This window comes from Emydura macquarii, unplaced genomic scaffold (genome assembly GCF_026122565.2).
Source record: "Emydura macquarii macquarii isolate MOO-44397 ecotype Brisbane River unplaced genomic scaffold, CSIRO-AGI_Emac_v2 contig_2661, whole genome shotgun sequence".
NCBI lineage: Eukaryota > Metazoa > Chordata > Testudines > Chelidae > Emydura > Emydura macquarii.
This window is the reverse complement of record NW_027132798.1, coordinates 288,892-316,786: the sequence shown is the minus strand read 5'-3', so window position 1 is coordinate 316,786 and position 27,895 is coordinate 288,892. Positions and strand designations below refer to the sequence as shown.

The window sequence follows — 27,895 nt, the reverse complement described above, 5'->3', positions numbered from 1 at the left end:
CCCATCCTCCCTGGAACCCCCTTTCAGGTAGTTAAAGGTTGGTATCAAATCCCGCCTCACTCGTCTCTTCTGCAGACTAAACAAGCCTAGTTCCCTCAGCCTCTCCTCATAAGTCTTGTGCTCCAGCCCCCTCATCATTTTTGTTGCCCTCCACTGGACTCTCTCCAACTTGTCCACATTCTTCCTATAGTCGGAGGCCCAAAACTGGACACAATACTCCAAATGCGGCCTCACCAGTGCCGAATAGAGGGGAATGATCACTTCCCTCAATCTGCTGGCAATGCTCCTACTAATGCAGCCCAATATGCCATTAGCCTTCTTGGCAACCAGGGCACACTGCTGACTCATATCCAGCTTCTTATCCACTGTTACCCCCAGGTCCTTTTCTGCAGAACTGCTGCCTAGCCCGTTGGTCCCCAGTCTGTAGCTGTGCATGGGATTCTTCCGTCCTAAGAGCAGGACTCTGCACTTGTCCTTGTTGAGCCCCGTCAGATTTCTCCATCAAAATGAGCGTAAGGCAGAAATCTCTACCACGCCTGGCTCTCGCCTTTAGGTTAGTGTAGTGTGTGCACTTTGAGAGGTGTCTTTTCCCGAGACACCTGACGCATAGAGTGTGGCCATCTAAGGCTGGAATTGCATCTCTACAGGATCCACATCTCTCAAACCCTGGGCAGCCAGGCATTTCAGAGTAGTGTCTACTTCTGCAGTGAGAACTGTCTAGTAACTGGGAAAAGAATGGTTTTACTAGCTCTTATGACTTAGTCTAAAGCTAACTCACTATGACTGAACTCTATATTTAAACAAACCATCCATCTATAAAACTCATTCAAGTGTGTTTCACAGTCTGTCAGGCAGCACTGCAGAGCTCCCTCTCAGGCTGGGGGCTGTTGAGAAGGAACTGAAGGGATCAGGTCACGCGTGCAGCAGCTGAGGCGCCAATGGTGCTGAGAGACACCTGCTGCACATGGGTGGCCCGGACAGCCTCTGCTGCAAAAATCTCTGATGCACGGCGCTGGGATGCACCAACATCTAAAGTGGAGCACCCACAGGGACATCCCTCGAGGAAGAACTAGGGGTCACCAAATGAAATGACTAGGCAGCAGCTTTAAAACGAACACAAGGCAGTATTTCGTCACACAGTGCGCACTCAACCTGTGGAACTCCTTGGCAGAGGATGTTGTGAAGGCCAAGACTATAACGGGGTTACTTGAAGTCGCTGAGGTTAAAGACTTAGACAAGATACTGGCCTTGGTAAACCAAGGGTCTCGTCAAGTCTGGCAGTTCGTATGGTCTCCCTTCACAACCCTAGCATGCCCTCACCGTATTCTCCAGGTTCTCCTCATCCAGGCTGAGTGGGCGGAAGCACTGATGGATCACTTCATTCAGAGCTCGCACATATTCCACACGCTCCTGCAGCTCTGTCATCTGGCCCTGGTATTGCTCCAGCTGCAGGAAGAGTGAGCGCCATCCTCTGAAGCCTATATGCTGCCTTCCCAGGAGATCTCCCAGCAACTTATGCTGAGGGCCCCAGATCTCAGCTCGCTGAGAAATCACTGTGCTCTGGCCCTCGTGCTTTTTGAGACAACTGCTCTGAGAGGCAGAGCTGCACTGAGTGTCTTGCACAGTGACGCCTGCCTTGAGTCTGCAGAGAGCCTGGGTCACTGTGGGATTATTTGTCTAGAGCTGAGTGGAAAAATAAATCTAACGGAAATGGAATTGTGTCCATTTTTCTTGATAAAATGAAAAAACAAAAAATATGTGTCTGGGTTGAACCCAATGTGTTGAAAACATCAATGTGAAATGAAATGGTGGAACAGTTCGCTTTGACATTGTGCACACTTATTTTCAGTTTTTTCATCTGAAACTATTCACCAAATTCAGCCTGAATTTCCATATTGTTTCAGTGCCATGAAAAGGCATTCACTGGCAAACTGACTATTTGCCAAAAGACTTTGCCCAGCTCTAGCTGTTAGCTCTGAAGCCCACTCCCTGGGAGACTTCTGCTGATCTCAGCAAGCCTCTCCGCTGTCCATCAGCAGGGAGCACCGTAGAGAGTCCCTTGCTTGGGTTGGTGGGGCTGAAGCCTTACTCCTCGGGGAGGGCCCTCTATCCAGCTGAAGACACAGGGTGATGGTCTGGAGAAGGGGTGGTCCCAGCCTGCCCAAAGAGGAGTGGAGGCAGGGCCTCCCCAGCAGATAGCCCCTGCTGCTAGCACCCCAAAGAGGGTGGGCCCATGGTGTAGGGATGCACTGTGGGCCCCAGCTGCTAAGCCCAGGCAGAGCATATAGCACCAGGTCTGATCCAGCCATACCTTCTGGAAGCACTTGGCGATGGTGAAGATGTCAGTGCTGACACTCTGGTAGAGCTGCACTACCCCTCCAAGTTCAGCAATGAGGCTCTCACTGTGCTGGGATGTCTCATTCAGCAGCAGGCAGAGGATCTCCTTGATCACGGAGTCCAGCAGGGGCACTGGGGGGCATGGGGCAAACAGGTATCAGGACAATGGACATGAGGAAAAGGCAGGCAGGCACATTTCCCAGCGCTGCTGCCATCACCAATTTCCCATCCACATACACCCCCCCACTCAGGGCCCACCACCCCTTCCCCGTGTGACCAAAGGGATCCATCAGTCCTCCTCTAGGTCACCAACCCCACCAACAGCCCATCACCTCTCCAAAACATGGGGCCACATCAACCCTCCCCTATGTAACCAACCACACACTCCCAGAGTCCACGACCCCTTGCCCCTCCCCTATGTGATCAGCCATCCCCCCGATGCCCCCGGAAGCCCATCACTGCCTCTCCCGACTTGGGACCAATACCCCTTCCCCTGGAGCCCACTGCCAGGTCCCATTACCCACCCCTATGTGACCAGCCATACCCCCTAGAGCCCCTCACCCCTGATCCCAACTAACCCCACGTGACTTTTGCCTCCTCCACTGCCCCTTCCCCATGCGCGTGACTCTGCCCTTCCCTCGCGCCCCACATACCAATCTCCTGCTGCACGCTGCTGCAATCCACAAAGAGGAGTCGGTTGCAGGTGATGACAGTGGAGGGCACCTCTTTGACACGTTCTGCCCAGGCACGCAGCTGGACAACTCGCTGCACATATTCCCTGGCGGGCCAGCCCTTCATCAGCTCCAGGTGCTTGGGGCTCCAGCTGTGAGCAAAGCTGTGGATCTCTGCAACCCACGCGAGCTGCTTGCAGATCTCTTGGGTCTCATTCAGTGCCACCTGCAGGGATAGCTGGGGCTCTCAGCAATCTACAGAGACCCTCAGGCCCCAGGAGATACCTGCTACTGGCCTTCCAAACAGCAATCATGGCAACAGCTCCCAGGCCTCCCCACCATTAGTCATGCTACCCTGAAAGCCCACTCAGAAATGTCAGCTGGTGCCCAACATGGCAGCCTGGTCCCTGGGAGCCCGCACCCACTCCAGGATCCCCCCCCCCACGTCCTGCCCCAGCCAAGGTTACCTGTGTGAGCTGGGGTGTGCTATGCAGTGTCCTGTGTGTCCCAGGGGAGGCAATGGCTTTGGAGAAACCTGAGCCCTGACAAGAGCCAGGCTGCCACAAAGGGGACGGCTGGGACCTACTACAGGAGGAAATGGCCAATGGGGAGTGAGCTCTGGAGAAGGGGTCACCCGGGGCAGGCCCAGGGTAATCAAGAGGGATGAGAGGCGATCAGAGGGAAATTCAGGATGAGTGATTATGATGCTGGGCATTGCAGCATGCCCAGAGGCCCCAGTCAGGATCGGGCCCCATTACACTGGGGACTTCCCAGATTCCAAGGCACAGACAGTCCCTTTCCCAGGGCTCCCAGTCCCATTCGGGACGACAGGCCAGACGTGCACAGCGTCTGAGGTGGGGGAGGGCCGGGGGATTCAGAGCTCCTGGGGTTTAACCAGTGGCTAGCACATCCCTGCAAGCCCCTGGCCTTGGAGAGAGCTGTGCAGCGAGAAGGAAGAGGAGAAGCAGGGAGGAGCTGTGTGACGCAGTGAAGAGGGATGCTGGCGACATGATCAGAAGTGCCTAAGGTGTCAATGGGGTGTCAATGGCAGTGCGCAGGCAGCCCTGGGTCCAAGGCGCTTAGCGCTGGGCCGAGAGCTCTGGCAAAAGCTCAGAAATTCAAAGCTCAAAGTTCAAAACTAAGCTGGATAGATGTACGGAGGGGATGGTCTGATGGGACAGCCTCGCTGGGCAATTGACTGGTCTTTGACTGCTGCTGGTAGAGATGCCAAGGCCTGTGAAGGGACGGTAGATGGGGGGTTCTGAGCTATTACAGAGATTCTTTCTTGGGTGTCTGGCTCCGGAGTCTTGCCCACATGCTCAGGGTTTAGCTGATTGCCGTATGTGGGGTCAGGAAGGAATTTTCCCCCAGGATAGGCAAAGGCTCTGGGGTTTTTTGCCTTCCTCTGCAGCCTGGGGCACGGCTCACTTGCTGGTGGATTCTCTGTACCTTGCAGTTTTTAAACCGTGATTTGAGGACGTTAATAACTCAGTCCTAGGGCAGGGGTTTGTTACAGGAGTGGGTGGGGGAGGTTCTGTGGCCTGCGCTGTGCAGGTCAGACTAGCTGATTATATTGGTCCCTTCTGACCTTAGAGTCTGTGAGCCACTGTGAAAGGAAGAGGCAAGATAGCTCCAGCGGGGGAACAGGTCATGAGGACTCCTGGGATCCCTTGACTGACTAGTTTGGTGCAGTGGGATCCCCTCCACTCACTCACCTCCAGCAAAGCCCACTGGCTGGCCCGAGCCCCCAGGATACTGCTGTCCGAGCGCAGATTCTGCTCCAGTTGCTCCCTCGATGGCACTGGGTACTGGCTCCTCAGCCGGTGCCCACTCACCTCCAGACCCCCGATGACCTTCAGATCCAGATGGTGCACCAGCTGCGGCTCCTGGCCACACAGCACCTCAGCAGGCAGACTCTGGAGCAGCTCATCAGGGGGCTGGGAGCCAAGGGTCCCAGCACCTCCTTTATCTGCCTCTCTAAGGGCTGCACAGAAAAAGGCAGAGAGAGACTGTGAGGCCTCAACCAACTATCTGCGGCAGGGACGATGGGGGTGCACCCTGGGTGTCGTGGGCAGAAGCAGGATCCCCTGCCCCATCTGCTCTGTCCCCCACCCTGGAAGCCCCTGTGGCGGTGCTCCATCTGAGCCAAGCAGCAGCAGACGGGCCAGCCCTGGTAGACAGCACTGGGTGAGGAAGTCGCCTACCACTCGGCTGGGCTTTGCACAGCGCCATCCCCAAGCCCTGATCTCTGAGAGTCTCTGTGTCTCCAGGACTCTGCTCAGGTTGGGTCACTGGCTTCTCTTTCCTGGTCCGGGTCACCTGCAAGAAAATGAGAGGTACCAGGGAGATCCCGCTTGGCACTGTCCCCTTCATCCTCTGCAGCCCTCCACTCCCCAGTGCAGGGAGCCCCCACAAGAAGAACCGTCCACCTCTGGGCAAGGCCATTATGTCTCCCCGCCCCTTACAACATGGACAATACTTGGTTCCCCACCGTGGCAGGAGCCCCCAGTCCCTTCCTCTCCTCCATAGCAAGAGGCCCAGGTCCCAGCTCCCTGCCCACAAGCCAGCCCCAGCCACATGCCGGAAGATCTTGCTGGGAGCTGCCACCCTCCCCTCACCTGCCAGCACTGTGATGAAGGCACCTAAGCCCCAGGCAAATGCCTGACCTTCAGCAACATCAGTGCTGCAGGAAGAGACTGGCACAGAGATCAATCCCACCCTAGGTCCCCATTGCCATCCCCCCTGGACACAAACTCCCCCCAACCCCCACTGGGGTCAACCCAGCCTGGGGCACTGGGGACCAAAACCGAGCAAGAGAAAGGGTGAGTGCCTACTGGGAGTCAGAAGGTACCAACCTGCAGGACAGACTCCACCACGGTGTCCAGGGCCCCCAGCAGGCTGCTTTCCAGCACCTGACGGGAAGGAAAGGGGACCAGCTGGCTGTCAGCATCAAACACCAGGTGCACTCGGAGGACAGCCTTCCGCGTGGTCCCATCGGCCTGCAGAGGAGACAGTCAGGACAGGGTGGAGAGGGGCAGGGGCAGTTCTAGCCACACACTGCAGGCTTTATGGGTCCTGTGTTGCCTAGGCTCTGGGTGGGTGAGGTGATGACCCTGCGAGGGCCCCTAGCCACATGCTCCAGACTATAACAGCCCTGTTTCCAGGGCCATTGAACTAAAAGGCAAAGAAGAGGCCTTAGTCAAATACAAGTTATTGTGTGTTTGGCACTGGTGCGACAGGCTGCTGCCGCTGTGTATAGACCTGGTGTCCACAATTCAAGAAGGATGTTGATAAACTGCAGAGGGGTCAGAGAAGAGCAGCAAGAATGATTAGAAGTTTAGAAAACATGCCTTATAGTGAGACTCCAGGAATTCTATCTATCTATCTATTTTGTTTAACAAGGAGAAGGTAAAAGGGTGCCTTGACCACAGTCTAAGTACCTACCTGAGGAACAAATATGTAACAATGGGCTCTTCGGTCTCACAGACAAAGATCAAATGGCTGGAAGTTGAAGCTAGTCAAATTCAGACTGGAAATAAAGTGCAAATATTTGCACAATGAGGGAAATTAACCAGTGGAAAAATGTGCCATGGATTGTGGTGGCTTCTCCGTCAGTGGCAATTTTTACTTCAAGATTGGATGTTTTCCTAACAGAGCTGCTCTGGGAATTACTGGGGGGAAAGTTCTCTGGTCAACCTGCTGATGGCCAGGCTAGATGATCACAGTATTACCTTCTGGCCTTAGACCTCCATGAATCTAAAACCATAAAGACTCACGGATCGCGTGCTAAAGGACAGCAACACTCCACCCACAGCATAAGGAGTTGAGGACCTGGTGAATCATTATCGTCATATGCTAGCCTTGACCATCAACATGCTGGCCCCCAAACGGCCCCTTCCTCCCTATCACCCTCACAGATCTCCTAGTTTTCTGGATCCCTCCAACGGATGAAGAAGGAGGGTCAGAAATTTGAGAGCCGACAGCAAAATCAAACGCTGATACAGACAAAATGAAACATGATGAATTCTTCTTAGCTTATGCTGTGGCTTTCACACAAGTCAAGAGAGTCTTCCAATGAGCCTCCACTGAAGCTGCCAAACCCTGCCACAAGGAACTGTCCAGGGTGGTAAGCTGTTTCATTGATCCTGGCTACATACACCCTGCACCACAGCTGAGCACCAAGCGCTGTGAAGAACCACCATCCTACAAAGTAAAAGAAGCAGTGAGAGGCAAAAGGCATTCTTTAAAAAGTGGAAGTTAAATCCTAGTGAGAAAAATGGAAAGCAGCATAAACTCTCGCAAATGAAATGTAAAGATATAATTAGGCAGGCCAAAAAAGAATTTGAAGAACAGCTAGCCAAAGACTCAAAAAGTAACAGCAAAAAAAGTTTTTAAGTACATCAGAAGCAGGAAGCTGCTAAATAGCCAGTGGGGCCACTGAATGACTGAGATGCTAAAGGATCACCCAAGGAAGATAAGGCTATTGTGAGAAACTAAATGAATTCTTTGTATCAGTCTTCATGGCTGAGGATGTCAGGAAGATTCCCAAACTCAAGCCGTTCTCTTTAGGTGACAAATCTGAGGAACTGTCCCAGATTAAGGTGTCATTAGAGGAGGTTAACATAAGAATGACCACACTGGGTCAGACCAATGGTCCATCTAGCCCAATATCCTGTCTTCCAACAGTGGCCAATGCCAGGTGCTTCAGAGGGAATGAAGAGAAGAGGTCATCATCAAGTGATCCATCCCCAGTTGCCCATTCCCAGCCACTGGCAAACAGCAATCCCTGCCCATCTGGCTAATAGCCATTGGTGGACCTGTCTTTATGAATGTATCTAGTTCTTTTTTGAGCCCCATTGCAGTTGAGTGTAGCAAGATGTCACTGTCATAGAAACAGATAATAACAGAGTAAGAAATGTGGCAATTGACAGAGAGAGGTGGAAAGAATGGGTAGCCTCACGTGTCACCAAGGCACAAGAGCATCTAATAAAATAACATGTGGAAACAAAAAATGGCATTGTCATAGAGGACTGCAGATACATATGCTGGAGGTCTCGTGCAGCCAGCATAACCGGAGTTTCTAAACATTACAGCTGATGATTTTCTAACACAAAAGGTATTGCACCCAACATGAGGTAGTTTTTTCTGGGCCTTGTTTTATCAATCACTGGATTGGAAGTTGGTGGTTGCCTGAGATCACATGACTCGATTGCACATGTCCACTCTGTTCTTGGTGTGCGTGCACGCTGCACACAATCCCCAGAATTTTTTTCCCCTCAGTGTCCTCTGCAGCCACATGCCGCTGAAGTTGATATAAAGGGCCCAGCTGACTCCAAGCCCCCTCAGTTCCTTCTTTCCAGAAACTCCGATTCAGAAGGGTAAGAGGTAGGTCAAACTGAGGAAGCCTCCCACCAGCATGCCTTGAAGTTAAAGCAGCAAGAATTGATTTTTGCTGCAGCCAAAGAGGCTGCCGAGAGAGCCGCGGAGGACAAAGAGAGGGAGAGAAAATACCAGATGGAGATGATGGGAGCATCCCAGGTATTCCTACGTCCCCAGTGTCTCCTTCCAAACCTAAGACACCCAGCCTTGATAAGCTGTGTCCTTATTACAGAGAGAGAGTACTTCACTACTTTTGAAAAGCTATTCTTGCTGCTTTAATGCCAAGGCATGCCAGTGGGTGGCTTCCTCAGTTTCCCGAATGCACCAATGTGCGGCTTCCTCAGTTTCCCTGGTCTTAGCTGCTTCTTTAAGCTTCATTTCTGCTTGCCACTTTAGAAATTCACGTTCTCTCTCTCTCCTGGGCTTCCAGATGAGCAATTTCTAGTTTTGCAGCTGCCTCGCTGGTAGGCATTTTTATGTTTCCTGTGCTTATTCCATCAACCGAAATAAAGAAACAGAAAACAACAAACTGTGATCTCCTCCTAACTGTTCTTAGCCACTGCACTTAAGGCTCACTTAAAATCACCAATATCAGTGCTCAGAGTGTGAACTTCATTCAGCGCAAAGAGCTGTGCTTGCTGAGCCACTGTAACGTTCCCCCCGTGCAATCTGGACTGGTGTGTAGCTGTGTCACCCCAATTCCTCACTCCCGGGCTCTGACTTTCCCCATTTTGCTGTGTGAACTCCTGCTACTCCTGGGTCAGCCCACACCCAGCCTCCTGCAAGTAACTGGTCCCTGACCTAGTGAAGGAGCGCTTCTGGTCAGCCACTCATGGGATAAACTCCCAGCGAACACCCCCAGTCCTAGATGCAACCCCAGGATCTGCCATCTTGCAGGATTCAGTGCTCTACACTGCAAGCTCATTTTCATTTGTCCGTCAATTTATCAAAGAAATCGACATGCACCAGCTCTGTCACTCGAAGTGAGGTTTCTGCACACACTCAATCCACATGCACGGTTTTAGATAAAACAAACAAGTAAGTTCATTGACTACAGCAAGATGTTAAGTGAATCTAAGCCAGAGTAATACAAATCAAAAGATGAATAATGCGTCAAGGAGTTGGTCACAATCAACTAAAAGGTAACTCGCCTCCTAAATGAAGATGAATATTTCAGTAGTTTATCTGTGATGTTCGCTTACCACACAGGCTGGCTGCGATGCGTCTCTAGCAAGTAGGCTCCCCCACATGGGTAGATTCTGTCTTTGGTGTTGCTTAAAAGACGGATTCAAAGGGAGATCCTTGAGACCAGGCCGCCGCTAACAAGTTTCCTCAACACCCCCTAGGGTCAGGTGATCGTCCATGTCCAGCAATGGTCACAATTTTTCCCTCTCGAGCCAAAATGCTCAAAGGTGCTTAGGCCAGTCTGCTGTTGCTGTATGCATGTCTCTGCGGGGCATGTACCTTCAACTTTGTGTTTGTCTGCAGCTATTCAAGCCATGTGAGACGTACATTTGGGAATATGACACAGTAGAGTTTCATATCTGCACATATGTATGACATTGCAGGAAACATGCTACCATAACAAGAATGTTCAGTATGTCATGAGCATTCCAAAAACACCGCACATGGCCTACTTTGCATCAGACAATACAGTTACACAAATCACACCATAAGGGTCTCCATGGGGTACAGTGTCACAACACGTGCAACACATTCCACTCTTGGTGACTCCCCAGCAGTTAAATAGGCCGAGGAAGCAGAGTCCATGTACACACAGACTGCAGTACAGCGTGACCAAATTTGACATCATCTCTTGAGTACGGAGTGATGGCATACTGGGAGAAGAAACTGTGCACCAATGACCAGATTGCTGCTTTGCAAATGTCCAGGCTAGGGATCTGCGCTAGGAATGCTGTTGAGAACGCTCATGATTCCGTGCAGTGGGCAGCCAGCTTCTCTGGAGGAGAAATGCCTGCCAGATGATAACACACACAAATACAAGAAGGCATCCAAGATGGAATTCTGTGCAGAGATTGGAAGACCTTTCATTGTGTTTGCTCCAGCCACAAACAGTTGGGTGGACTGCCAAAAGGGTTTGATCCTGTCTAAGTAGAATGCCAATGCTCATCTAATGTTCAATGTGTGTAGCCCATTGCTCATCCCTATGTGCGTGTGGTTTGGGGTAAAATACAGGTAAGTAAATTGATTGATTGATATGAAAATCTGAAATTACCTTAGAGAGAAATCTCAGATGAGGGCATAAGTACACATTTTCTTTGAAGAAAACTGTACGGTAGTTCGGATGTGAGGGTGCACACTTCGGAGACCTTTCTAGCAGAAATGACAGCAATTAGGAAAATCACCTTCCAGGAAAGGTGCAGTAAGGAGTTCATTGCTAGAGGCGCTAATGGCGATCCCATACATTGAGACAAAACTAAGTTCCAGTCCCAAGGGGAAATGGGCTCCCTTCGTTGCAGGTACAATCTTTCCAGGCCTTTAAAGAATCTAATTGTCACGTCATTAGAAAAAACAGAACAGTTCTCCACATGAGGGTGGAAAACTGATACCGCTGCCAGGTGAACCGTGTCAGAGGAAATGGCTAAGCCTTGCTGTTTCAGGTGCAGCAGAGAGGTAAGTATTTGTTGGATGGACGAATGCATTGGCGAGACTCTGGTTTGACAAGCCCAGAGACAGTACTGCTTTCATTTTGACAGGGAGGCGGCTCTGGTGCAGGGCTTTCTGTTACCTAGTAAGACCTGGAGAACTTGTTCTGAGCAAGCCTGTTTTCTGGGATTTAGCCATGGAGCTTCCAGGCTGTTAAATGAAGGAACTGCAGGTTCCACTAGAGCAGCCAACCGAGGTCCTGAAGGATCAAATATGGGTGCAATGAGAATGAGACTGGACTCACCATGGAGACGACCAGTAGAGCAGAAAACCACTATTGAGGGGGCAGAGGATGTTATGTCCTGCCCTACCAGAAAGGCTCGTTAACACCAGACAGATTAGAGTAGAACATTAAAGAGAACAAAAGACTTTGTTGTTTACTCTCCCCACCTCATAAAGATGAGTCAAGTGAATTCCCTCCATCAGCTGAGTTTGCAGTACAGTACAGCGTGACCAAATTTGGCATCATCTCTTGAGTACGGAGTGATGGCATACTGGGAGAAGAAACTGTGCACCAATGACCAGATTGCTGCTTTGCAAATGTCCAGGCTAGGGATCTGTGCTAGGAATGCTGATGAGAACGCTCATGATTCCGTGCAGTGGGCAGCCAGCTTCTCTGCTGCTCAGAGAAGAGGGGAAGGAATAAAAACCCTAAGGAGGAACTGTACCTCATGGCTGCTTGGACTTTGGGGTAAGGTTTATAGGCAGAAGCAAGGGATCACAGCTGCTTAGCCCTGAAGAACATACAGAGCTTGAATCACAGAATCATAGAAGATTAGGGTTGGGAGGGACCTCGGGAGGTCATCTAGTCCAGCCTCCTGCTCAAAGCAGGACCAACCCCAAATAATCATCCCAGCCAGGGCTTTGTCAAGCCAGGCCTTAAAAACCTCTAAGGATGGAGATTCCACCACCCCCCTAGGTAACCCATTCCAGTGCTTCACCACCCTCCTATTGACAAATTTTTTCCTAATATCCAACCTAGACCTTCCCCACTGCAACTTGAGACCATTGCTCCTTGTTCTGTCATCTGCCACCACTGAGAACAGCCTAGCTCCATCCTCCCTGGAACCCCCTTTCAGGTAGTTAAAGGCTGCTATCAAATCGCCCCTCATTCTTCTCTTCTGAGACTAAACAAGCCTAGTTCCCTCAGCCTCTCCTTATAAGTCTTGTGCCCTAACCCCTAAAACATTTTCATTGCCCTCCGCTGGACTCTCTCAAATTTGTCCTCATCCTTCCTGTAGTGGGGGGCCCAAAACTGGACACAAAACTCCAAATGTGGCCTCATTAATGCCGAATAGAGGGGAATAATCACTTCCCTCAATCTGCTGGCAATGCTTCTACTAATGCAGCCCAATATGCCATTAGCCTTCTTGGAAACCAGGGCACACTGCTGACTCATATCCAGCTTCTTATCCACTGTTACCCCCAGGTCCTTTTCTGCAGAACTGCTGCCTAGCTCGTCAGTCCCCAGTCTGTAGCTGTGCATGGGATTCTTCTGTCCTAAGTGCAGGACTCTGCATTTTTCCTTGTTGAACCTCATCAGATTTCTTTTGGCCCAAACCTCCAATCTGTCTAGGTCACTCTGTATCCTATCCCTGCCCTCCAGCGTAGCTACCACTCCCCGCAGCTGAGTTCATCTGCAAACTTGCTGAGGGTGCAATCTACCCCATCCTCCAGATCACTGATGAAGATGTTGAACAAAACCAGCCCTAGGACTGACCCCTTAGGGCACTCCACTTGTTACCGGCTGCCAACCAGACATCAAGCTGTTGATCACTACGCGTTGAGCCCGACGATCTAGCCAGTTCTCTATCTATTTTATAGTCCATTCATCCAACTCACACTTCTTTAACTTGCTGCTAAGAATACTGTGAGAGACCGTATCAAAAGCTTTGCTAAAGTCAAGGTATATCACATCCACCGCTTTCCCCACATCCACAGAGCCAGTCATCTCATCACAGAAGGCAATCAGGTTGGTTGGGCATAGCTTGCCCTTGGTGAATCCATGTTGACTGTTCCTGATCACCTTCCTCTCCTCCAAGTGCCTCAAAATGGATTCCTTAAGGACTTGCTTCATGATTCCTGGGTTCCTCCCCCTTCCTTTTTCTAAAAGATGGGCACTAGATTTGCCTTTTTCCAATCATCCAGGACCTCTCCCCATCGCCACGAATTTTCAAAGCTTGCTTCTCACAGATGCTTCTGGTATCTTTTGAAACGCAAGATTATCACTCATTTGTGAATGTATGTTTACCTGCTTTAACCTTGTAAATAACTCTCATTTCCTTTTCCTATTTAATAAATCTTTAGACAGTTTAGTACTGAACTGGCTACAAGCATTGTCTCTGATGTGAGATCTAATGTGCTATTTACCTGGGGTAAGTGACTAGTCGACTGGGAGACTCTGAATACTGCTGTGATCCTTGGGGTAAGGGACCATCTATCACAAAGATAGGCTCACCTGGGTGGCAAGACAGATCAGCGCACCCAAGGGGACTGTCCAGGACTCCATTTTAAGGCTGTTACAGTGACGGAGGAGTTTACACTTGACAACTGGTTGGTGAAATCCAAGTACTACATAGAACTCACAGCCAATGTGGGGTTTGTGCCCTGGTTCTCAGCAGTCTGTCCTGAGGTTGATACTCATGCTCTTGAGCCACTGCAGGACGGCTTGATGTCTCCATCTCATTAAGTCTTCAAGTCCAGATGCAATGCCTTTCTGAGATGCGTTAGCTGACCACGTTATTGGGTACAATACACAGGTAACTGGATGGGAATCTCCGGCCTGTGCTATACAGGAGGTCAGACTAGATGACCTAATGTTCCCGTCTGGCCTTAAACTCTTTGAATCTATGACACTGACAGACCAAGAAAAGACAGAAGAGGGAGGAAACACACTCAGAGCCTCCAGCCTCCTCTCTTTCCCACCTCACCTTCATGACGTTGCTGACGAATGCTGTGACCTCCTCCTGCACGATGGAGACCAGGTTCTGGCAGGTGAGGATGTTCACCAGCTGAGCCAGGCTGCCCAGCCTCTGCATCCAGAACTCTGCCTCCTTCAGCCTCCTCTCCAGACCCCTGTAGTGGACTCTCTGCTGATACAAGGACTCCTTGGTGATGTACAGCTTGTAACTCTGCACCTGGGTCTGCAGCCCATGCACCATCTTGTAGGTGTCATCCCGCACCTGCAACGACACGGACACAAGAGGGCTGAGAAGGCAGGTTCCCTGCAGACCCATTTCCCAGCTGGTTGCTCAGGGTTGGACAAGGGAAGGAGTGAAAAGAGCTCCCCAAATCTCTCTCCACGATGGAACCCCACTCTATTCAAGGAGACTCTTTCTTGCTTCTCTGGGATGAAAAGAGAGGGTCCAAAAGGTCTCACAGAAACATCAGGCACGGCAGAAGCACTGTTCCCTGGTATAATTGGGGAACAACCCTGAGAGCTCCCAGGGCTCTCTCAGCCAAACCAGGACGTTAGAAACCTTGAGTTGTATGGGTCCATATGGCAGGTTTGGAGGTTCCAGGGGAGAGGATGACCTGCGAGGGGGAGAACTCCCAGCTACTCCTCTCCCAGCACTGGAGGAGCACTGGAGGAGCAGGGCAGGAGCGCTGGCGGCATGGCGGGGCGAAGCTCAGGGACACCCGGAGTACAGTGAGCGGAGGAATGTGGAGAGCCTGCACATTCGCTCCAGCCCCACCTTACCAGCTCGAGTATGGCTGAGCAGAGGGTGAGGAACCTCCTGAGCAGGCCTCGGGCACGGCCATTCTCTTGGGCCAGGGCCCGCTGTAGCTCTGGGAAGGTGTAGCACTTGGAGTCATCCTGGGGCAGCCAGTGCACAGATTTTAGCTCCTTCAGGAGTCTAGAAGAAAACAGGACCCATCAGGCAGGGCCACGGGAACAGCCAGCCTCACATGGGCACTCACCCCAGGCCGCCTCAGGCAGCAGCAAGAGTGCAGAACCCTGAGAGGGAACCCCTTAGCTCACTGAATGGGGCTTCAGCCCATCACCCCAAGCTCCTGCTCCCAGCATCCCAGGAGAGCTGACCCTGAGGGAAAGAGGGACTGGACAGATGTGGGGAGGGGCCTGTCCCCTGTGAGCCCAAAGATAGCCAGGGGGTGAAGAGAACTGTCCCCTGAAGGAAAGAGCCGCACTGAGGTTCCTCAGGCCTCAGTTCTCAGTGAGGAGCTATGGAAAACCTAAAGAAGCTGGGGGAAAGGGAGAGCCTCTGCCTTCCATGTAAGCCAGGATACAAGGCACCATGTACATTTAGCATAAAGAGGTGAAATACAAGTATACATGAATGCTGTTGAATACGGCGTATAAATTATTTAGTTTAAACAAATTAGGATATGTTAGTATACGTATGTTATAATAAACCTGCTGAACTTAGGTCTGTGTTTGTGATATGCTGATGTCTTGAAAATAACTGCTAAGTTTTTATACTAATGTCTATGAAAGACAGACTCCCTCAGGGAGCTGATGGGCAGGATCCCCTGGGAGGCTAATATGAGAGGGAAAGGAGACCAGGAGAGCTGGCTGTATTTTAAAGAGACCTTATTGAGGGCACAGGAACAAACCATCCCGATGTGCAGAAAGAATAGCAAATACAGCAGGCGCCCAGCTTGGCTTAACAAAGTCATCTTCGGTGAGCTTAAACACAAACAGGAAGCTTACAAGAAGTGGAAGCTTGGTCAGATGACTAGGGAGGATTATAAAAACACTGCTCAAGCATGCAGGAGTGAAATCAGGCAGGTCAAAGCACAGCTGAAGCTGCAGCTAGCAAGGGATGTGAAGGGTAACAAGAAGGGTTTCTACAGGTATGTTAGCAATCTTCACAGACAAGGTCAGCTCCCAGACTACTGCACTAGGCAGCACAGACTGGGAAGGAGATGAGCAGCCCTCAGTGGTGAAAAGACAGGTTCAGGACTATTTAGGAAGCACATTGCACAAGGACAAGGACATGCACAAGTCGATGAGGCCAGATGCAATGCATCCAAGGGTGCTGAGAGAGTTGGCCGATGTGATTGTGGAGCCATCGTCCAGTATCTTTGAAAACTTGTGGCAATTGGGGAAGGCCCCGGATGATTGGAAAAAGGCAAATCTAGTGCCCATCTTAAAAAAGGAAAGGAGGAGGATCCTGGGAACTACAGCCCGGTCAGCCTCACCTCAGTCCCTGGAAAAATCATGGAGCAGGTCCTCAAGGAATCCATTTTGAGGCACTTGGAAGAGAGGAAGGTGATCAGGAACAGTCAACACGGATTCACTAAGGGAAAGTCATGCCTGACCAACCTGATTGCTTTCTATGAAGAGGTGACTGGCTCTGTGGATGTGGGGAAAGCAGTGGACATGATATACCTTGACTTTAGCAAAGCTTTTGATACGGTCTCTCACAGTATTTTTATCAGCAAGTTAAAGAAGTATGGGTTGGATGAATGGACTATAAAATGGATAGAGATCTGGCTAGAGCATAGGGCTCAACGCGTAGTAATCAATGGCTCCATGTCTAGCTGGCAGCTGGTCACAAGCAGAGTGCCCCAGGGGTCAGTCCTGGGGCCGGTTTTGTTCAACATCTTCATTAATGATCTGGAGGATGGCATGGATTGCACCCTCAGCAAGTTTGCAGAGGACACTAAGCTGGGGGGAGTGGTAGCTACGCTGGAAGGTAAGGATAGGATACAGAAGGACCTAAACAAATTGGAGGATTGGGCCAAAAGAAATCTGATGAGGTTCAACAAGGACAAGTGCAGAGTCCTGCACTTAGGACGGAAGAATCCCATGCACAGCTACAGACTGGAGACCGACGAGCTAGGCAGCAGTTCTGCAGAAAAGGACCTGGGGGTAACAGTGGATAAAAAGCTGGATATGAGTCAGCAGTGTGCCCTGGTTGTCAAGAAAGCTAATAGCATATTGGGCTGCATTAGTAGGAGCATTGCTAGCAGATCGAGGGAAGTGATTATTCCCCTCTATTTGGCATCGGTAAGGCCACATTTGGAGTATTGTGTCCAGTTTTGGGCCCCCCATTACAAAAAGGATGTGGAGAAGTTGGAGAGAGTGTCCAGAAGAGGGCAACGAAAATGATGAGGGGGCTGAAGCACGTGACTTATAAGGCGAGGCTGAGGGAACTGGGGTTGTTTAGTCTGCAGAAGAGAAGAATGAGAGGGGATTTGATAGCAGCCTTTAACTACCTGAAAGGGGGTTCCAGGGAGGATGGAGCTAGGCTGTTCTCAGTGGTGGCAGATGACAGAACTAGGAGCAATGGTCTCAAGTTGCAGTGTGGAAGTAGGTGTAGCCCCTCCCCTCGGGGCAGAAATTGTTTAAAATAACCCCTAACTGCAGAGAAGGCTCCATCCAGGACCTAGGGCTCCCAGGAGAGGGTGGATTCCAAGGGGAGCGACATCACGGGGAGCCTGGACAGGGGATGCAGCTCTCAGTCAAGGTCCTGGATAGGGTACGGGCAGGGACATCCCCCACGCGTGCACACAGACATCCTCTTACCTGGAAATGTGAAGCAGGGCTGCTCCAAAGTGGGGAACAGCCAGGAGGTGGTGGTTGCCCAGGGCTTCCTGGCGTCTCAGCAGCTGCAGGTGCTTCACATTCTGCCACCAGCTATGGGGGAAAGAGGCTGAGACTAGGAGCTGTGCCATGGAGAGAGCCATGCTGAGCGGAGGAGCGAGAGACACTGCCCATCAACACGGGGCTCCATCCCAGCCTGCAGCTATGGGTCCCACCCTGCCCACTGGCCTGCAGCCAGGGGCGTCAGAGGCAGATTCTGTACGCTGGCAATCTAATACTTCAGCTCCTGCCCCAAATACCTGCAATATAGGCCCCGGCATCCAGGGCTGAGGCCTCGAGGCACCATCCTCCAAGCACAGCGTGGAGGGTGGGATCCCCAGCAGAGCTGGCTCCTCGCAGGTTCCTATACAGCACCCATCACTTACCGAGCAAAGGCTTTGCGGACGAGGCAGTGCTTGAAGAAGGGGATGCACTGGAGCAGCTGCCACAGCATGGCCTGTCGGTGCCACTCTCCCAGTGTCAGAGCCTCAGCACCCTCTTCGGGGTGCACATGCAGCACCCCGAAGGGTGAGAAGACATAGTGTTCGGGATTGGCCTGCCGCTTAGGAACCACAACCAGGTCGTAGGGCCTGCATGGAGAAAGGAAAATACAAAGGCCTGAATGGAAAGAGGAAGCATGGCCTGACTGGTCGTCCCCCCACACACACACCCCTGCCTCTGCCATGGGGAGGCTAGCAGGGCATCAAACCCTGCAGCACCACTGGGGGCACCAGACCTGACACCCCAGAGGCTAATGCAACATGAGGGAAGTGCCTTTTGGGGCAGTGTGTCTGGGGGAAAGGATGGCAGCCCCCTGAAGCACCTGTTGGGGGCAGTGTGTGTGGGGGGGTGGAGGAGGGGAGAGAAAGTTTGGGATGTAGTTACCTGAAGTGTCTGTTGGGGGCAGTGTGGGGGGGAAGGGGTGAGAGTGTGCAGTTAGCGGAAGCACCTGTTGGGGGTAGTGTGTGTGTGTGTGCGGGTGACTTTGGGGGTGTACTTACCTGAAGTGTCTGTTGGGGGCAACGTTGAGGTAGACAAAGTTGATTTTCCCTAGGTGTCGGTTCCTCACAAAAATCTCAGCAGCCCGGATCCCGGTCAGGGACGGCCAGGATAAGCCCCCTTCTCCTTCCACCCCCTGGGGAGCAGGTGCTGCAGCCTCTCTGCCTGTGTCTGGAAGGAGCCTGCAGTGAAAACGTGATGAATGTGAGAGCTCAGGGCAGATGTTACCCAGCCCAGAGCCAGCCCTCTCCCGTGCATGGTAGGTTGGGGTGGTGCGGCGTGGGGGCAGCAGCTGGGATGCCATACGCAGCACTATTAGGATTTCCAGCTCCACAGTGCTGGAGAGACACTCACTCCATGAGGGGGGGGATGATCCCTGCCATTATTCCATCATACAGTGTGGACCCCATGCACTGGGAGGGCACTGTGTTGGCCAAAATCTTGTTTTTGAAATATATGTAAGAACAGAGCCACAAACCCCTTCCCCCCCCCCCCTTCCTACCAAAAGGCACATCAGTCTGAATCAAAAGCTAAAACCTCAAACTGACTCTTACTGTTCTACCCTTTTCAATGTTAATTCAAGTCTGTCTGCACTTTGTTTGTAATGTCTGTACTATGTCCACTGGCCAGTTTATCTGTTCATTTTACCTGCTTCCAATATATTTGTAAAAATCCTATTCTAAGTACAAAAGCCATACTGTGCAATGTAATGTATCTATCTAATTGTGAAAGACACTGTCAAAAATGAAATAAGGTTTGCTCTAAAAATAATATGTACGTTCTTCAGCTAGGAGTTGGCCCTGAGTGATTGAAGTGTGAATGGCCGAGCAATTGAGTTGGGTGTAGACAAAAAGAGTGATTGAACAATTGGTCTGAGTAAGGGATATCGAAACAGACATGAAGAAAACACCAGCCTCACCTAAAACGCTTGAGGGAAAAAGAAAGAAGCAAAGATGATCAAATGGCCAAAGAGGAGCCCACCCTGATGACTTTGGAGCCAGCCCATTTCAAAGGACAAAATCTGATCAGACTTGCAACAATGTGGGTGATTGAGAATCACACCAAGAATGCAGTTGCAGCATGACAATGCAAAACCCATAGACTGACATGGGGTCCTTTCCCTATAAAACGGGACAAGAAGATGAAGGCTGGAGGTTCGGGTCTACAACATCACATCAGCCAGGAGTACCGATGCGCATCGGCAGAACCTTGCTCCTCATCCTCATGCTCTACCCAGCCGGCACCAGGTGAATTCACCTATTGGGATAACTTCTGGGAAGCTCAGGCAGTGGCTCAGGCCAGTAACTATCATGAGCACCAAGAGGCTGGTAACTATGACATCTGGAAGATCCCTATGTATGTTTGTCTGTCTCCCTGTCTGTGTATGCCTGTCAGTCTGTGTGAGTGTGAATGAAAGCATCAATTGAAACATGTGTCTCTGTAATTGTAGTATTGATATCATGTTAATACTGTTTTCCTAGTGTTTACATTATTATTAATGCTATTCACAATATTAATGTTATTACAGTGTTGATACTTTTCTTTTCTTTAATACTATTTACCACGTTTCTGTGTTCACAATAAATGCAGCTTGTTGCCTTATCCCCTAATAAGATCCTGTAATATTTGTTATTTGGGTAACAACTGGAGCCTGGTGCCAGGATTTGGCAGAGGGAGCCCTTACCTCGGCTCGGCGCAGCAATACTTCACAGGCACCTCGGTACCAAGGGCTAGGGACATGAGGCCCAGGCTGCTTTTCCACTGGGTCTCATCCTGAGCCAGCTCCATGCCTACCACACCCACACAGCTCTGCAGCTCCTGCAAAGACACTGGGCCAGGCTGGCTCACGACTGCTGGTTCCTCTACCTCCTGCCCGAAGACAAAGGGGCAGAGCTGCCCTGCGAAGGCTGCTGCTGAGCCAACAGGGAGCAGCTTGGCGGGGGGTGCTGGATCCCTGCAGCATGCAGCAAGTGGATGGGCACACAGCTCGGAGTGGTCCTTGGGGAAGGCCCGGTCCATGGCTCCCAGGACATCTAGGTCAGACACGAGGGCCTGACTGCGGTGGTACTGGTCAGAAAGGCTCTCCAGGTAGGGCAGCAGCTGCTCCCGGCAACGCAGCTGCTCCCGGAAGGGTCTGAGGAGCCGCAAAGCGTCCAGCAGGTGCAGCCAGGCATTGCGGCTGCTCTTCTGCAGAACCTTCGCAAACACAGCAATCAGCTCGGCCACAAGCGCATCCACGTGCTGGGGGTCAGGCCTCCCCGTCTCCTGGAGCTGGGCCGCAAGGCGCTGGCGGACAGCCCAGGCCCAGCCACGCTCCACTGGCTGGGAGCTGCTGGGCTCTCTGCAGCCTGCAAAAGGACAGAGCCATGAGAGTAGAGCAGGGAAAGCGAGCAAGAGCTCAGCCCCTACCATCGCCCTTGTGCTGCCCTCACCCAACGGGACTGTCTTGAGGGGTCAGATTCCCTCCCACCTGTGTGATTCTTGATGGCTTAGGTGTGTTCACAGCTTCAACAGGATCCATTGCAGCTGGCTGACTTCAGGAGCTGGAATATGCACCGAGAGCTGAGTGACAGCTAGTCCATGAGTTTGCTGGGGCTTCTGTGCTGCTAGAGGCATTCCTCAGGCGCTGTCAGCACCAAATCCTGAGCATAACATGGTTTGATTGTGTGCAAAATGTCACCCCCTTGCAGATCCGGGCTTCCTTCAGTCGCTCATTATATTCAAAAGCGGAGCTAGGTGCTCTTCAGCCATGTTACCAGGATGGACAAAATACCCCGGCATACCATGCTCTCAAACTTCCCATCAACATGCAAAGGGGTGGACACGGTTGTGGATTTGCAGACCCGAGCCGGCTCTAGGAACATCACTGCACTAGTGGGGTGACACTGTGGTCACGCCAGCTGCACAACGGCCCGCAGTAGACTGACTATGCATGTTTGTGATGATTCCCCCCCCACCCCCATGCTGGACAAAGCAAAGAATGAGATATTGAGGTGTTGGCAAATGAAGAAGATGCCCCCAAATTCACTTCTGACCTCACCTGCGTCACAATCACCTCCAGAGCAAACCCTGGGCTGGGGCAATGGGGCCAGCACTGATTATGAGGAAAGAGCTTCCCCTTCTGAGTTGCCCCTCACCCCATTCCCATACTCCCTACTCCCTCTGGTTGTGGCAGCACAGAGACTATGGCTCCTTACCTGGGTCAGCTGCAGCAGGGAACAGGCTGGGGTGAGTCGGGGAAGTCTCCATGGTATCTCTGTGCACACAAATCTGCTGAAGACAAAGGCCAGGTCAGTCTGGGTGCCATGGAAACATGGGGAGGGGCAACAGGGGCAGGCTGTGGGAGTCAGAGGGGTCAGGCTGTGCCAGGGATGTGGGGAGGGGGCAGAGTGGGGTCAGGCTCTGCCAGGAGAATGGGGCAGGGCGAGATGAGAGGAGATTCAGTCTTTTCTCAGGGGAGGGTGCAAGGTTATACCAGAGAGGGCAAGCTGTGCCTGTGTGGAGGGAACAGAGTGGTGTTAGGCGATGCCGTTGGGGGGAAGAGGCAGGGGTCAGGCTGTGCCGGGGGGGCAATGGCAGAGATGCAGGATGTAAGTGATGGGGGCACTGGGAGGGGTGCAAGGTGGAGGAGTAGGCGATGGGGGGCCCTGGTGGTGCGTGTAAGGATCCATGAACTAGAACTAGATCTGCAGAGCCGGGGACAGCTGATGTTCCCACAGGGTCACCAGCAGGCCATGCAGCTGCCCAAGGGACCTAGAGTGCCAGTACGCTGCAGCCCTTTGATTGGCCAAGCACCCTATTTAACCCTGGAGCCTGCAGCAACTCCAGACTTTACCTTGTCTCCCGATCTCCTGTGTCCAACTCTTGCCTGCTACTACCTCTGATCCCCAGTCTCAACCCCAGCCAGACTCTGACCTGGACTCTTGCATACTGAACCTGGTCTAGCCGTTCCTCTGACTCATGCTCACCGACTGCCATCCCTAACGTGTAGACCCCAGCCCAGTTTGCCCAGACCTTGCCAAGCCCTTCACAGGGTTACAGAAGGGTTAGGTCTACCATCATGGATCCCATGGAGTACTGCATCTACAGGAGCAGGTTGCGCACAACTTCAAACCAAGAACCATCTGCTGCAGTCCCAAGCAGTGCAGCTCCTAGCAGACAATCAGACATGCCGTGAGCAGCTGGCATGGTCCCCGGAAGAGAATTCCATGCTCCAGGTTGGGACAATGTCTTCTGAAGAGGGCCCTGCAGTACCACTACCCAAATGTTTTGATGGATTCCTGAACCTATGCCATCTCCTTTTTATGCTCGGATTCGAATGTATCCCACTGACCAGGCCAGGGTGGGACTAGTGATCAGTTTGCTAGCCAGAGACGCGCTGGATTGTGCCTTCCCCCTGCTCATCGCACTGGCTCAGCAGAACCCACACTACAGGAAAGGCAAGGGGCAGCTGCATCGTGCTCTTCCCCGTCCTGGTGACTTATGGCTGATGTCGAGTGGAACGGGGCAGCCCAACTGCATCATTTTCGGTGTGGATTTAGTGAAGAGGTGAAGGCTGCGCTAGCCCACATGGAGACCCCAGCCTGCTTGGATGCTTTCAGTGACCTCTCTCCACATCAATAATCATCTGCATGAGTGAACCGAAGAGAGGGGGGACTTCACCCACACCAGGGAGTGTCAATAGGCAGACCACAGGCCAAATCTGGACGGCCAGACGCTTCTGAATGCACCTTGAAATCTTTCTATTTACTTATTACCATTATTGGTTTATTATTTCTCTAGAGTCTGGACTTTGACTATATCTTGAACGAGAAATTTGGACCTTGACAAAAAATAATTGAATACCCCAGGACCCAACCGTGACCACGCTGCACCCGATGCACGTTGATCTGGGCCACTGACGCTTGACCCTGGAAGAAAAGGAACAGCGACGGCACAATATGCTATGCTTTTATTTACAGAGCGCCCAGACAGGCCCTCACCTCTCACAGACCACAAACCCGCGAGGAATCAGGAAACGAGCGATCCCAGACCATATCAGGAGTTTCGGCCTGGGCACCATCAGGGCGTTATGCTCCAGAAGTACCCTGAGCCCTTAAGAGAAACCCAGTCCAGGACGCTTCCAAGTATGAATAAAGTTACTTACCAGGGCTAGGGCCAAGCTGATGCCCCCTCAGTGGGCCCTGATTGATTAAGGGGCTACTGACAGTTTTGTAGGTCCTAAAGCAGCTCAAGCACTACAAATCCATTCCCATTGAAAGCCTGCATCAGTTCCCATCCAAACGACAGATGGGTCCCTCCTGTCCTCAGGGCCAGTGACACAGGAAACAGTACCCCTAGAAGCCATAATCCAAGTCCATCAGAAAGTGCTACAGCTCAGTGTGATGCATTCTCCACACTTCCCCCTAATTTTCAGCATCACCTGGCTGGAGCAGCATAACCCTGGCCTCTCTCAATAGGAAAAGAGGATCAGCTTCCTCTCTGAACACTGCTGGCCCCAACCCTCTGATTCCAAGCAGCTGCAGGTGATTGGAAGCCACAGCACCTGTGGGGGAACGCTAGCTGGTGGTGGCTGGCAAGAAGGAGTCACTCCCAAGCCTGAGTCCCCATCTCCCTCAAAATTATTGGGATTATGCGGACATTTTTGAAAAGAAGAAAGCAAACATGCCACCTCCTCACCAGGACTATGACTGCCCCACAGACCTGCAACCTGGGGCAAAGGTCCCTTTCAGCCAGATCTATGCAATGTCCAAGCCAGAATGGAAGCCCTGTTCATACATCCAGAAAACCTGACCAAGGGCTTCATCCAGTGGTCCACCTCCTCAGCAGGGGCTCCAGGCCTTTCCGTTACAAAGGATGGAATGCTATGCCTCTGGGTGGAGGAGTGGGTGACGGTCCCAAACCAGTATTCCCGTCCTTAATCTTGGAGTTACTGGATCTGCTAGAGTTGTCTCCAGACTGGAGCTCTGAGGCCACTACAACCCAGTGCATCTCAGGGCAGCCTGCCTTTCAAACTCACTATGGGCATTTGGAATATTGAGTAATGCCATTCATTCCCACGATCTGCCCACACGTTGAGAATGACATATTTAGAGACATCCTGGACCAGTATGTAGTCATCTGCTTGTGTTTTCAGATAATCCCCAGCAGCACCATTACCACATTCGTTCCATCCTGGAAAAGACATGGAAGGGTGGCCTATTCGTGCCACTGGAAAAATGTACCTTGGACCAGTCCTCCACTGAATTCTTGGGTTACATTCTTTCCCCAGAAGGTATCAAGATGGACCCCCAGAAGGTGGAGGCCATCTGCAGCTGGGCAGTGCCGAAGCCCCCTCCAGAGCCACAGCACTTCCTGGCCTGCACAAACGTTTACTGATCGTTCGTTCGAGGCTTCTCAGGGCAAATAGCCCCCATGACCAACCTTCTCCACAAGGCTGTCACATTTGTTCGGGTACCCGAAACTCACCATGCCTTCAGACAGCTCAAGGCTGCTTTCATCGCTCCCATTCTAGCACATCCAAACTAACCAAGCATTCATTGTGGAAGCCCGTGCCGCCAATGTAGCCATTGGGGCTGTACTCTCTCAGATGCAGGGTCTACAGCAAGTGTTGCACCCCTGCACCTACTACACCTGAAAATCTAACTCTGCTGAACAGAATTGAGACATTAGGTAAGGAGCTACTCACAATTAAAATCAGCCTTTGCAGAATGGCACCATCACCTCAAGGGACCCTGACACCCAGTGCAAGTCTTTTCTGACCATGAGAATGTTGAATAAAAACATAAGAACAGCTATACTGGGTCTGACCAATGGTCCATCTACCCCAGGAGCCTGTCTTCCAGCAGTGGCCAGTGCCGGGCCCTTCAGAGGGGATTTCCTGGTGCAAGTGCTGGAGCAACCAACTAGGGGCCGTGCTTCTCTTGACCTGCTGCTCACAAACAGGGAAGATTTGGTAGGGGAAGTAGAAGTGGGTGGTAACCTAGGCAGCAGTGACCATGAGATGGTTGAGTTCAGGATTCTGACAAAAGGAAGAAAGGAGAACAGCAGGATACGGACCATGGACTTCAGAAAAGCAGACTTTGACTCCCTCAGGGAACTGATGGGCAGGATTCCCTGGGAGGCTAATATGAGGGGGAAAGGAACCCAAGAGAGCTGGCTGTATTTTAAAGAGACCTTATTGAGGGCACAAGAGCAAACCATCCCGATGTGCAGAAAGAATAGCAAATATGGTAGGCGTCCAGCTTGGCTTAACAAAGGAGTCTTTGGCGAACTTAAACACAAAAAAGAAGCTTACAAGAAGTGGAAGCTTGGTCAGATGACTAGGGAGGATTATAAAAACACGGCTCGAACGTGCAGGAATGAAATGAGGAAGGCCAAAGCACAATTGGAGTTGCAGCTAGCAAGGGATGTGAAGGGGAACAAGAAGGGTTTCTACAGGCATGTTGCCAACAAGAGGAAGATTAGAGAAAGTGTGGGCCCCTTAGAGAATGAGGGAGGCAACCTAGTGACGGAGGATGTGGAGAAAGCTGAGGTACTCAATGTCTTTTTTGCCTCTGTCTTCACAGACAAGATCAGCTCCCAGACTGCTGCACTGGGTGGCACAGAATGGGAAGGAGGCGAACATCCCGCAGTGCTGAAGGAACAGGTCCAAGACTATTTAGAAGGATTGGACATTCACAAGTCCATGGGGCCGGATGCAATGCACCCGAGGGTGCTGAGGGAGTTGGCTGAGGTGATTTCAGAGCCATTGGCTATTATCTTTGAAAGCTCGTGGGAACAGGGGGAGGTCCCTGAGGACTGGAAAAGAGCAAATCTAGTGCCCATCTTCAAAAAAGGGAGGAAAGAGGATCCAGGGAACTACAGACCGGTCAGCCTCACCTCAATCCCTGGAAAGATCATGGAGCAGGTCCTTAAGGAATCCATTTTAAGGCATTTGGAAGAAAGGAGGGTGATCAGGAACAGTCAACACGGATTCACCAAGGGAAAGTCATGCCTGACCAACCTGATTGCTTTCTATGATGAGGTGACTGGCTCTGTGGATGTAGGGAAGGCGGTGGATGTGATATACCTTGACTTTAGCAAAGCTTTTGATACTGTCTCTCACAGTATTCTTATCAGCAAGTTAAAGAAGTATGGGTTGGATGAATGGACTATAAAATGGATAGAGAACTGGCTAGAGCATAGGGCTCAACGAGTAGTGATCAATGGCTCCATGTCTAGCTGGCAACCGGTCACAAGCGGAGTTCCCCAGGTCGGTCCTGGGGCCGGTTTTGTTCAACATCTTTATTAATGATCTGGAGGATGGGGTAGATTGTACCCTCAGCAAGTTTGCGGATGACACTAAGATGGGGGGAGTGGTAGATACCCTGGAAGGTAGGGATCGGATACAGAGTGACCTAAACAAATTGGAGGATTGGGCCAAAAGAAATCTAATGAGGCTCAACAAAGAAAAGTGCAGAGTCCTCCACTTAGGAAGGAAGAATCCCATGCACAGCTATAGACTGGGGACCGACAAGCTAGGCAGCAGCTCTGCAGAAAAGGACCTGGGGGTAACAGTGGATAAGAAGCTGGATATGAGTCAGCAGTGTGCCCTGGTTGTCAAGAAGGCTAATGGCATATTGGGCTGCATTAGTAGGAGCACTGCCAGCAGGTCACGGGAAGTGATTATTCCCCTCTATTCGGCATTGGTGAGGCTGCATTTAGAGTATTGTGTCCAGTTTTGGGTCCCCCACTACAAAAAGGATGTGGACAAGTTGGAGAGAGTCCAGCGGAGGGCAACCAAAATGATTAGGGGGCTGGAGCACAGGACTTATGAGGAGAGGCTAAGGAAACTGGGCTTGTTTAGTCTGCAAAAGAGAAGAATGAGGGGGGATTTGATAGCGGCCTTTAACCACCTGAAAGGGGGTTCCAGGGAGGATGGGGCTAGGCTGTTCTCGGTGGTGGCAGATGACAGAAAAAGGAGCAACGGTCTCAAGTTGCAGGGCGCGAGGTCTAGGTTGGACATTAGGAAAACGTTTTTCACTAGGAGGGTGGTGAAGCACTGGAATGGGTTACCTAGAGAGGTGGTGGAATCTCCATCTTTAGAGGTTTTTAAGCTGAGGCTTGACAAAGCCCTGGCTGGGATGATATAGCTGAAGTTAGTCCTGCTTTGGGCAGGGGGTTGGACTAGATGACCTCCTGAGGTCCCTTCCAACTCTAATATTCTATGATTCTAATGAATAGAACAGGTAATCCATCCTGTCAGCTGTTCCCAGCCTCTGGCAAACAGCAATCCCTGTCTATCCTGGCT

The 27,895-nt window shown here is 51.4% G+C and overlaps 1 protein-coding gene across 1 annotated transcript in view; it reads right to left on the bottom strand.

Annotated features, from left to right (window-relative positions):
• The window catches only part of DNHD1 (dynein heavy chain domain 1), a 100,888-nt gene extending 79,036 nt beyond the window's left edge, over positions 1-21,852 (bottom strand). Inside the window, exons 1-13 of the mRNA XM_067564648.1 lie at positions 21,801-21,852; positions 20,288-20,951; positions 18,606-18,785; positions 17,991-18,194; positions 17,548-17,658; positions 14,755-14,911; positions 13,985-14,236; positions 5,864-6,007; positions 5,213-5,327; positions 4,724-4,992; positions 2,991-3,234; positions 2,312-2,469; positions 1,321-1,446 (exon numbers count right to left, since the gene is read on the bottom strand). Of these exons, the coding sequence (XP_067420749.1) occupies positions 1,321-1,446; positions 2,312-2,469; positions 2,991-3,234; positions 4,724-4,992; positions 5,213-5,327; positions 5,864-6,007; positions 13,985-14,236; positions 14,755-14,911; positions 17,548-17,658; positions 17,991-18,194; positions 18,606-18,785; positions 20,288-20,951; positions 21,801-21,852 (2,676 nt within the window). The remainder of the gene's footprint in view (positions 1-1,320; positions 1,447-2,311; positions 2,470-2,990; positions 3,235-4,723; positions 4,993-5,212; positions 5,328-5,863; positions 6,008-13,984; positions 14,237-14,754; positions 14,912-17,547; positions 17,659-17,990; positions 18,195-18,605; positions 18,786-20,287; positions 20,952-21,800) is intronic.
• Between the last annotated feature and the right edge of the window lie 6,043 nt (positions 21,853-27,895).